Source organism: Nicotiana tomentosiformis, chromosome 12 (genome assembly GCF_000390325.3).
Source record: "Nicotiana tomentosiformis chromosome 12, ASM39032v3, whole genome shotgun sequence".
In the NCBI taxonomy this organism is placed as follows: domain Eukaryota; kingdom Viridiplantae; phylum Streptophyta; class Magnoliopsida; order Solanales; family Solanaceae; genus Nicotiana; species Nicotiana tomentosiformis.
Window position 1 is genome coordinate 35959723 of NC_090823.1, and position 12535 is coordinate 35972257.

Consider the following 12535-nt stretch of genomic DNA (forward strand, 5'->3'; position numbering starts at 1 on the left):
TTAGCTACAGTGGTATTTGTTCTTATCTCCAGAGGAACCCCAAAAGTATCTGGAAAAATACTTATCGAGAAGATTCAAAGAGTTCTTTGGATGGAAAACTACAGAAAAGATATAAATAGGAAGTGACTGGAGAACAATTAGCACCATTCTTCCCCCATGAGACAACATTTTACCTTGCTGGCCACTAAGGTTTTTTACAAACATAGTGACCATAGCATCAAAGTAACTGATCCTCTTCCTCCCTATATACAAAGGGCAAACCAGATATGTAAATGGAAAGCTCTTCTCCATAAACCCAGTACAACATCTCAACCTATTAATTCTGAAAGCACTAGTCTTGGGACTGGTTAAAAAGAAGCTCTTATTATCATTGACCTTTAGACCATAGGCTTTTTCATAATTCTTGATCTGCTTCATGATGAGATTTACTGACTTACTGTTACCACTGCTAAAAATGACTATGTCATCTGCATATGTCAGATGATTAATGTCAGAACCCCATCTTAGGGATGCGAGGGGCAACTGGCGCTAACCACCGATTACAACCTGCTATCTAATACTCATATATGAACTGCTAAAATCATAAATAAATCTTTAAAAGGGTAACATACTATATACATGTATTTCATACAACTGGATGGCCGATAAGACCTAACATGACTGCTATACAAACTATATCTAAACCACAGGATTCATGTCTACAAGCCTTCTAAGAATAACTGCTTAACTGATCATCAGGACGGTACAAGGCCACACCATACCCATCTATAAAATTAGACATACCACTATACTTACAACTCTGGAACAAAGGAGTGCCTTCGAGTCTGCTATCTATTATCTTACTGATGCGTGTCTTTTCTCGAACTACCTAAACCTGTGGGCATGAAAATGCAGCATCCCCCAGGAGGAAGGGACGTTACTACGACTGATGTACTGAGTATGTAAGGTAGAAATATAATCATAAAGAAGCTAAGTAATATCATGGACAGTAATAATATAACTAAAATACAAGAACTTCTATAAACTGTCTATATGTTAGCCTACAAAGACAGTACAAGAAATAAGGTAACTAAAGTGTATCATAAGGGATGAGAATGCATCTGAAACATATTGCATACTCTAGAACTGCCATCCTTACTGAAATAAAGAGTAACATAAAGAAGCTCAAAATATAACTAAAGTGCATCGCTTACTTCTGAATCTGTTCTCATACTAGTAATACCAGATCTATATATGTGGTGTCTCTCACATCTATATACATACTTTCATAATCTGTATAAGTGCCTGAACGCTATATCAATCAATGGCATATGCATGCCTAAACATGTATATCCGTCTAAACAGTCTCAATGCATTTGAACGCTAATGCCTGAACACTCATGCATCTGATCGCTATGTGTCTGAACACTCTACGTCTGAAGGATATGCGTCTGAACAGTTACTATCTATATTTATATGTGTCTAAAAGTCTGAATGTCTATATCATGTATAACTATAGAGTGCTAAAGCAATATACAAAACATGCAACATTCATCATCTACATGTGTCTAAACACTTACACATCCATACTATCTATGCACATATATATACATAATCGTTGCTTAATGGAACTGTCGTGGACTGGCGGGCTGATCATAGTACATACACAGACCTTTCCAAACCTCAAACTAACTCCTGGATAGAGAGAATTGCGGACCTCAAAGGGTCCATTACATACCAAAATGGGTCGCATACCTCAAGCAATGGCAGCACCCACTCATTTGCGAACCTCAGAGCTCAAGTACGGGGAATTTCCAGTGAACTGGGTATAAGCTTCCAACAAAGTATAGGCCATTCAAACACATCCAAGATATTAAATTGAGCTTCTTAAATAGATTATAACTGAGTGTCAAAGCTTGTAACTTAGGAAGAAACAAGGAAAACTTATAATCGGATTCAGAGTCTCTTAGGGATCAATTTTACCATATTTGGCAAGTTCGTGCCTCCAAAGAAGAAAGGTGAACCTTACATACAACAAAGTCTTGAAGTTGAGCTTTCTAAATGGGCTATGGCGAAATTTCAAGGCTTATATCTTAAGACGAACAAGGAAAGATTCATACTTGAACAATTTCTCAAGAATCATATGAAGCAAATAAATTGTAACTTGACAAAACTCATGCCTATGAAGAAAGAAGTTAAACCTCACCTACCTTAGCCTTTCTTTGCTTCAAATCCTCATCAAATATAATTCTTGAAAATAGCAAGGTTTCATTCAAATTAAGGTTGTCTTCATCCAGAAAAACTCCTTAAAACTCAAGTAGGAGATACAACATGAACATCCCCACGTCTCTCAAGTCTTGCATGAATTATTCTACCCAAAGTTATTGAATTGTTTGGATAATTTACAAGGATAACATGAGAGAATATTTGGGGACTTGTTTTGTCTCCAACCATAAATGCAACATCGCGAACCTATTTGGTGGAATTGGCAACTATTGTTCATGCCTTGAACATTTGGCGGCACTATTTGTACGGTGTCCCTTGTGAGGTCTATACCGACCACTAGAGTCCCCATCATTTGTTCAAACAGAAGGATCTTAACTTGTAGCAGTGGAAATAGTTAGAGTTACTTAAGGACTATGTATCACAATTTTATATCATCTCGGGAAGGCCAATATGGTGGATGATGCCTTGAGTTAAAAGGCGGAGAGCTTGGGCAGTTTAGCATATCTACTGGCAGCGAAGAGGCCACTAGTATTGGATATTCAGGCCTAGGCCAACCAGTTTGTTAGATTAGATGTTTCGGAGCCCAGTTGAGTTTTTTCTTACGTGGTTTCTAGGTCTTCTTTATATGATTGCATCAGATAGCGTAAGTATGACGACCCCCATTTGCTTGTCCTTATGGACACGGTGCAGCATCGTGATGCCAAGAAAGTTCCTACAAGATATGATGGTGTGTTGCAGATGCAGGAATGGCCTATTATGTGTGCCTAATATGGATGGGTTACTTGAGTTGATTCTTTAGGAGGCCCACAATTCGCGGTACTCCATTCATCCGGGTGCCACAAAGATGTACCAGGATTTGAGGCAGCACTATTGGTGGAAGAGAGTGAAGAAAGACATAGTGGAGTATGTCGCTTGGTGCCTAAATTGTTAGCAAGTAAAGTATGAGCATCAGAGGCCAGGTGGGTTGCTTCAGAGACTTGAGATTCTCGAGTAGAAATGGGAGCGTGTTAACATGGACTTCGTTGTTGGGTTCCCACGAACTCAGAAGAAATTTGATGCTATATGGGTGATTGTGGATAGGTTGACCAAGTTAGCTCATTTCATTCCGATGGTGACTACTTATTTGTTAGAGAAGCTGGCTCAGGTCTATATCCGTGAGATCGTCAGACTTTATGGCATGCCGGTATCCATCATCTCTGACCGGGGCACGCAGTTCATATTATATTTTTGGAGAGCTGTACAATGTGAGATAGGCACACGGGTTGAGTTGAGTACATCATTCAGACGGACGGACAGTTCGAGCGCACCATTCAAATATTGGAGGATATGCTTTGTGCCTGTATTATGGAGTTCGAGCTTCTTGAGATTAGTTCTTGCCGCTTTCAAAGTTTGCCTACAACAATAACTACCAATCGAGTATTCAGATGGCTCCCTATGAGGCCTTATATGGGAGACGATATCGTTCTCCAGTTAGTTGGTTTGATCCGGGAGAGGCTAAGTTATTAGGCATGGATTTGGTTCGAGATGCCTTGGAGAAGGTCAAGTTGATCCAGGATCGGCTTTGTACAACCCAATCTTTTTAGAAGAGTTATGTGGATCGGAAGGTTCGCAATGTTGCATTTATTGTTGGAGAGTAAGTTATGTGGAAACATTGTTATTGTTTATTCTTTTGGCAAGTTGTGGTATTTGGGTAGTTGAGGTGCGAGTTGTGATATGTTGTGATATTGATACGCATGTTGTGGAAAAAGGATAGAGGTTGATACGCATGTGGTGAGATAAGGTGGTCTTGATACGCGTGTTTCTAGTAGGGGAACTACTTGAAGCCACACGGTGTGATAAGGCGGGCTAAAACGCGGGTAGCTATTTCGAAAAAAATGATTTTCGAAAACTAAATGTAAGGCTCCCATGGTGATATAAGGAAAGATTGTGATTGCGATTGTGATTGTGAAATGAGACCACGAGGCATTACCTCGGTTGTGATTCTTGTTGTTATCTCTCACTTACCTCACTTGTATTTGTTCGCATTGTTCCTTGATGTTCTTATTATGTGTTTCCTTCCTTGTTGTATTTATTGCTTTAATTTCAGTTGAAGTCTATCTTGTTGTATTTCCTTATTGCCTCTTTTTCCTCGTTTACATTCTTAGACTATATTATACTTGTTCAATTTCTTATTTGTATCCTAGTAGGTGTCGAACCTAACCTCGTCACTACTCTATCGAGGTTAGGCTTGATACTTACTGGGTACTGTCGTGGTGTACTTAGACGATGCTTCTGCATATCTTTTTGTGCAGATCCAGGTACCTCATACTAGGCTAGGCACCAATGAGTAGAGCTTCCAGATCGGAGACTTCAAGGTATACCTGCCGGCATTCGCAGGCCTCAGAGTCACCCTCTGTCCTTGTTCTCTATTGCTTACTCTTTATTTAGATAGTGATGTATTAGGGATGTTCAGTATACTCGTGTAGAGCTTATGACTTAGTCTCACCAGAATTTGGGTGCTATTGTTAGCTGTATTGTGGAGTTCTTTTATGATAGCTGGTTGGTTTAAATTGAAGTTCTATTATTATTTCCATTATTTCTTCGTGTATGTTAGGCTTACCTAGTCTAAGAGACTAGGTGCCATTACGACATCCTACGGTGGGAGATTGGGTTCGTGACAAGTTGGTATTAGACTAGGTGGAAGATTGGAGGGTATGCGGGACCGTGAGAGAGAAAGGAAAGGGCGGCCAAGAAGCCTTGAGATTTTGGTGGGTGTAGTGGTGCCCGTCCCCCAGTTGCAACCCGTCATGGTAGAGGCTACGTAAGTTGTCCCGTTGATTCAATACTTCCAGCTTGTATTGGTACTCCGATTACTTCGAGGTCTAAGGTTGCCCATTATGCACTATCACCGTCTCATGCACCTCCTGCACGGGGTGCTTTCAGCGGTCAGTCCAACTGACCAGGCCAGAGCCAGTTTCAATAGCCACCCCCACTGAAAACTTGTTTTGAGTGTGGTGATACCTGTCATATGGTGAGGGACTGCCCCAGACTCAGGAAGGGTGAACCTCCATCGACTAATCAGGCTCCACGTATCCCACTGGGTCCACACACTTCTCAGGTCGTGGTTACTGCTCCAGTTGCTGCTCCACCTGCCCAACCAGCTAGGGGTGGAGGTCAGGCGGGTAGGGGTCGCCTTAGAGAAGGAGGCCATGCTAGATGTTATGTTTTTTCGGGTAGGACGGAGGCGGTTGCATCAGACGCAGTTATCACATGTATTGTTCAAATTTGTCATAGAGATGCATCAGTCTTATTTTATCCAGGCTCCACTTACTCATATGTGTCATCTTACTTTGCTCCGTATTTGGGTATCTCTCGTGATTCTTTGAGTTCTCCTGTTTATGTGTCCACGCCTGTGGGAGATTCTATTATTGTTGATCGTGTGTATTGACTGTGTCTAGTTGTTATTGGTAGTTTTGAGGCCAGAGTTGATCTATGGTTTCTCAGCATGGTAGACTTTGATGTTATCTTGGAGCATGGATTGGTTGTCGCGCTATCATACTATTCTAGATTGTCACGCCAAGACAGTAACATCGGCTATGCTAGGTTTACTGCTGTTGGAGTGGAGGGGTACTTTGGATTACATTCCTAGCAGGGTTGTGTCCGTCCTTAAGGCATATCGGATGGTTGAGGAGGGGTGTGATTCATACCTAGCCTTCATGAGAGATGTCAGTGTTGATACTCCTACCGTTGAGTCAGTTTTGGTAGTGAGAGACTATCCAGATGTATTTCCGGCAAATCTTTCGGGCATGCCGCCCGATAGGGATATCAATTTTGGTATTGGCTTGTTGCCGGGCACTCAGCCCATTTCTATTCTACCATACAGTATGGCCTCAGCAGAGTTGAATGAGTTAAATGAGCAGTTGCAAGTGTTGCTTGATAAGGGTTTCATCTGGCCTAGTGTGTCGCCTTGGGGTGCTCCGGTTCTATTTGTGAAGAAGAAAGATGGTTCTATGCGCATGTGTATTGATTATCGACAGTTGAACAAGGTTATGGTGAAGAATAGATATCCATTGCCATGCATTGATGACTTATTTGATTAGCTACAAGGTGCCAGAGTGTTCTCAAAGATTGATTTGTGGTCAGGGTATCATCAGCTGGATTCTGGATTCGGATATTTTGAAGACTACTTTTAGGACTCGGTATGGTCACTACTAATTCCTTATGATGTCATTCGGGCTAATCAACTCTGCAGCAGCATTCATATACCTGATGAACAATGTATTTCAACCATATCTTGATTAATTCATCATTGTGTTTATTGATGACATCTTGGTGTACTCCTGCAGCCGGGAGGATCATGAGCAACATTTGAGGATTGTGCTCTAGACCATGAGAGAAAAGAAGTTGTACGCAAAATTTTCAATGTGTGAATTCTGGCTTGATTCAGTGGCGTTTTTGGGTCATGTGGTGTTAAGCGAGGGGATCAAAGTAAATCTGAAGAAGATTGAAACAGTACACAATTGGCCCAGACCATCTTCAGCTACTGATATCCAGATTTTTGTTGGTCTAGCCGGGCATTATTGCTGTTTCGTAGAGGGTTTCTCATCTATTGTTGCACCTATGACTAGATTGACCCAGAAGGGTGCTCCTTTCAGATGGTCCAAGGAGTGTGAGGAGAGCTTTCGAAAGCTTAAGACTGCTTTGACTACAGCCCCAATGTTAGTATTGCCTACGTGTTTGGGGTCTTACACTATGTACTGTAATGCGTCCCGTGTTGGCCTTGGCGCGATGTTGATGCAAGACAGTAAGGTGATTGCCTACGTGTCTCGGTAGAGATGGTCCATGAGAAGAATTATCTGGTCCACGACTTGGAATCGATAGCTATTGTTCATGCCTTGAACATTTGGCAGCACTATTTGTATGGTGTCCCTTGTGAGGTCTATACCGACCACTAGAGTCTCCAATATTTGTTCAAATAGAAGGATCTTAACTTGCGGCAGCAGAGATGATTAGAGTTGCTTAAGGACTATGTATCACTATTCTATATCATCCCGGGAAGACCAATGTGGTAGCTGATTACTTGAGTCAAAACGTGGAGAGCTTGGGCAGTTTAGCATATCTACCGGCCAAGTGGGTTGCCTCTGAGACTTGAGATTCCCGAGTAGAAATGAGAGCGTGTTACCATGTACTTCGTTGTTGAGCTCCCACAGACTTAGAAAAAATTTGACGTTGTATGGGTGATTATGGATAGGTTGACCAAGTCGGCTCATTTCATTTTGGTGGTGACTACTTATTCATCAGAGCAGCCGGCTCAGGTCTATATCCGGGAGATCGTCCGAATTCATGGCATGCCAGTATCCATCATCTCTGACCGGGGTATGCTGTTCATATCGCATTTTTGGAGAGCTGTACAGCGTGATCTAGGCACATGTGTTGAGTTGAGTACATTATTTCACCCCCAGACGGACGGACAGTCCGAGCGTGCCATTCAGATATTGGAGGATATGCTTCGTGCCTGTATTATGGAGTTTGGGCTTCTTGGGATCAGTTCTTGCCGCTTGCAGAGTTTGCCTACAATAACAACTAACAATCGAGTATTCAGATGGCTCCCTATGAGGCCCTATATGGGAGACAATGTCGTTCTCCAGTTAGTTTGTTTGAGCCGGGAGAGGCTAAGTTATTAGGTAGGGATTTGGTTTGAGATGCCTTGGAGAAGGTCAAGTTGATCCAGGATCGGCTTCGTATAACCCAATCTAGGCATTACAGTTATGTGAATCGGAAGGTTCGCGATATTGCATTTATGGTTGATATCCTTGAGAGAGTGGCAGAAGTGGCCTACAAGCTTGCATTGCCACTTAGTCTATCTGCAATTCATCCAGTGTTCCATGTTTCCATGCTTCGGAAGTATCACGGTGATCCGTCCCATGTTTTAGATATCAGCTCAGTCTAATTGGACAATGATTTGTCTTATGTTGAGGAGTCAGTGGCTATCTTGGACTGGCGGTCCGAAAGTTGAGGTCAAAGAACATTGCTTCAGTGAAGGTTCAGTGGAGGGGTAAACTAGTCAAGGAGGTGACTTGGGAGACCTAGCATGATATGCGTAGCCGTTATGCTTATCTTTTCACCACTTCAGGTATGTCTTTATACTCGTTCGAGGATGAACATTTGTTTTAAGAGGGGGGAGTATGTAACGACCCGGCCAGTCGTTTTGAGAATTTTAGCCTCTTTCCCCTATTTATTGCCTCCTCTATGTTATATTGTGGTTATGTGACTTGCCGGAGTGGTTGGTTTGGTTTCGGGTAAGGTTCAGAGTGAATTGGGACACTTAGTCCCAAAGTTAAAAGCTTAAATTAAAAGAGTTTACCGGAGTTAGACTTTTGTGTAGACAATTTCGGTATAGTTTTGATGGTTTGTATAGCTTCGTATGGTGATTTTGGACTTAGGCGTATGTCCGGATATTGATTTGGAGGTCTGTAGGTCATTTTGGTTTGAATTGGCGAAAGTTGGAATGTTGAAGGTCTGGAAAATTGAGAAGTTTGACCAAGAGTTGACTTTATTGATATCAGACCGAATATCGATTCCGAAAATTGGAATAGGTCTGTTGTATCATTTATGACTTTGTACAAAATTTAAGGTCAATCAGAGTTGGTTTGGTATGTTTCGGCATTAGTTTTAGAAGTTAGAAGTTCATACATTCATTAGGCTTGAATCGATGTGCGATTCTTGGTTTTAGTATTGTTTTATGTGATTTAAGGCTTCGAGCAAGTTTACATCATGTTTTAGGAGCTATTGTATGTTTGGACGGGGTCCCGGGAGCCCCGGGTGTGTTCCGGATTGAGTTCGGACCATTTGTTCTTGAATTTGGATTGCTAGTTTTCTGAGTTTCTGGTTTCCAATATCGCGTTCGTGAAGATTATGTCGCGATCGCGTAGAGTCCTTAGTGACTGATAGAATTTTACTCTTCATGTTCGCTAAGTCAGGGATGCGATCGCGATTGTTGGGGAGCTTGTTCATCGCGAACGCGTGCATGGGACCGCGTTCGCGTATAAGGAAGGAGAGGCAGTAGGGAGGCATGCATGTTTCTTCGCATTCGCTTGGCCTGGAACGCGATCGCATAAGCTGAGGATGACTGGTCACCACATTCGCGATTGTGATTACGCGATCGCGTAAGCGGTTTTTGAGCAGGGAGAAGTTGTTCTCCACGATCGCGAGTGCTTTTCCACGGCCGTGGGTGCTTTTCCGCGATCGCGTAGGGTAATAACTGGGCAACAGACATTTAATTTCCAAATCAAGGGTTTTGTTCCACTTATCACCTTTTGAGCTAGAGACCTTGATTTTAGGCGATATTTGAAGAGATTTTCACAGAGTTGATCGGGGTAAGGGATCTTAACTCGGATTTAATTATTATACATGGGAAATTTGTGAAGATTTCATAAGCTATATTTTGAGGATTTGAAGGTCGATTTGAGGTCGGAATTGAATAGTTTTAGTATGGTTGGACTCGTTATTGAATGGGTGTTAGAATTTTGTAAGTTTTGTCGGGTTCCGAGACGCGAGCCCGGTGGTTGACTTTTTGAGTTGACTTTTTTATTTTCATTAAAGATTGCAACTTTATTATCCGGAATAGTTTTCTATGATTTGTATTTATGGTATAAACTTATTTTCGCTAGATTCGAGCCGTTCAGAGTTGGATATTCGTTGAAAAGGCTTACTAGTGGATTGAGTTAGCTTGTTTGAGGTAAGTATCTTTCCTAACTTTGTGTGGGAGAATTACCCCTTAGGATTGGAGTTGTTATGTGTCATTTGTGGTACGTGAAAGCCGTGTACGCAAGGTGACGAGTGGGTACACGGGCTATATGTAGTAATTGACCGGTTTATGCTATGTAGATTCTTTTCATGCCTTTAATCGAATTGTCATAACATGCCATATCTATCATCGTTAATCCTTCTTTACATGCTTTATTTGACATTGTTAATACTTGTCCCATATCTTACTTGTTATTTTCCCTTACATGCTTAGTTGAAGTTATGGTTTCCTTATTACCTTGTTAATTATTTGATTGTTGAGTTACCTTACTTAAAGTTGTTATTTCTGGAAATATCTTATTGTTGAGTTTTTGTGTTGAAGTTGTAAAAGCGTGATCACATTAAGGCAAAGTTGTAAATTGTTGAAATACCGTTCTTGTTGAGCTGTTCACTATCAATTGCTATTGCTGAGACTCTTGTATACATTGTGATTTAGCCATGGGCTATTTGTTACAGAAACATTGTTATTGTTGATTCTTTTGGAAAGTTGTGGTATTTGGGCACTTGAGGTGCGAGTTGTGATATGTTGTGATATTGATACGCATGCGGTGGTATAAGGATAGGGGTGGATAGGCATGCGGTGAGATAAGGTGCGCGTGTTGCTAGTAGGGGAGCTACTTGAAGCCACACAGTATGATAAGTAGTTCTAAAATGCGAGTAGCTATTTTGGAAAAAATAATTTTTAAAAACTAAATGTAAGGCTCCGGCGGTGATATAAGGAAAGATTGTGATTGTGATTGTAAAATGATACCACGAGGCGGTACATCGGGTGTGATTCTTGTTGTTATCTCTCATTTACCTCACTTGTATTTGTTCACATTGTTTCTGTGATGTTCTTATTATGTGTTTCCTTCCTTGTTGCATTTATTGCTTTAATTCCAATTGCATTCTATCTTGTTGTATTTCCTTATGGCCTTACTTTCCTCGTTTACATTCTTAGACGGTATTATACTTTTTCAGTTTCTTATTTGTATCCTAGTAGGTGTCTGACTTGATCTCGTCACTACTCTACCGAGGTTAGGCATGAAACTTACTAGGTACCATTGTGGTGTACTCATACTACACTTCTGCACATCTTTTTGTGCAGATCTAGGTACCTCATACTAGGCTAGGCACCAATTAGTAGAGCTTCCAGATCGGAGACTTCAAGGTATACCTCCCGGCTTTCGCAGGCCTCGGAGTCACCCTCTGTCTTTGTTCTCTATTGCTGACTCTTTATTTAGATAGTGATGTATTAGGGATGTTCAGTATACTCGTGTTGAGCTTATGACTCAAGTCTCACTAGAGTTTGGGAGTTATTGTCAGATGTATTGTGGAGTTCTTTTATGATAACTGGTTGGTTTAAATTGAAGTTCTATTATATTTCCCATTGTTTCTTCATGTACTTTAGGATTATCTAGTCTTAGAGACTAGGTGCCATCACGACATCCTACGATGGGAGATTTGGGTCGCCGTAGGAAGATTGGGGTCGTGACACCTTAGCCTTTCTTTGCTTCAAATCCCCATCAAAAGTGAAATTCTTGAAATCTTACAGCAAGGTTTCCTTCAAATTAAGGTTGGCTTCAACAAGAAAAACTCCTTAAAACTCAAGTAGGAGACACAACATGAATACCCCCACACCTCTCAAGTCTTGCATGAATTATTCGACCCAAAGTTACTGAATTTTTTGGACAATTTACAACGAGAACTTGAGAGAATATTTGGGTACTTATTTTTTCTCAAGAGGTGTTGGATATGTTCTGAAAAACATAAGAACAAACAAAATGTAAAACGCCACCGCCTCACTAAGCTTGTAGGTGACTAAGCTGCTTTTTGGCAGCTTGAGTGACCCTGTTTTGAACCCTTGTTTCTCCCTACTCCGATGTTGTATCAAAAAAATACTTAATGTTCTTGAAACTAGATTCAACAAACTCCAACTTTCATGTTTTAATCATCCTCAAATTTATTATGGATTGGGAGAAAAATGGCCCGTAAGTTGGCCTAGTAACTTATCTGCTTTTGCCGTAATACTCTAGTGACGTTGTGGCAGCCCTACTTCAGACACTCATAATTGTTTACTATTATGTCATATTGATGTACGGTCTAAAGCAATGGAAACTACATACATAGACCTTTGGTTTCATATATAATTTATCTTCAAAAGGCTCCATATGCTAGGAGAAAAGCTGGTCGCAAAGTGATCTAGTTACATACCGTATCTTAACCGAAAGTGCAGCAACTCAAGTTGAATTTTATAATACGCCACGTTTGGGCTTATATACATAACGTATAATTAACGTACATTATATATGGCATGTTAAATAATTTTCTAAATACGTCAAATCCTTTTAAATCGTACTTACCACGTCACGCGTAGAATAAATAAAGTCGCAAAAATTCGGAGTGTAATATTCTTCCCCCCTTAAGAACATCGATCCTCTAATGTTCAACAACTTAAATAATATGAAGACTGATAGCAAGACTATGTACCTGATCTGGATGTCGCTGGTCTACCTCTACCTCGACTGGCTAAAATCTGAGAAACTTGCCCTGAAGGGCATGCTGC

General features: G+C 41.0%; 2 protein-coding genes across 2 annotated transcripts; one reads left to right on the plus strand and one right to left on the minus strand.

Annotated features, from left to right (window-relative positions):
* Nucleotides 1-765, minus strand: LOC138902476 (uncharacterized). The gene is made up of 2 exons (XM_070190344.1): nt 762-765; nt 1-467 (listed from the first exon to the last, which is right to left on the minus strand). The coding sequence occupies exons 1-2, from the start codon at nt 763-765 to the stop codon at nt 1-3; spliced, it is 471 nt and encodes a 156-aa protein (XP_070046445.1).
* Nucleotides 766-6606: 5841 nt separating this feature from the next.
* On the plus strand, nt 6607-7017 carry LOC138902477 (uncharacterized mitochondrial protein AtMg00860-like). Its single transcript, XM_070190345.1, has one exon. It carries the CDS (start codon nt 6607-6609, stop codon nt 7015-7017), a length of 411 nt encoding a protein of 136 aa, XP_070046446.1.
* Nucleotides 7018-12535: the final 5518 nt, after the last annotated feature.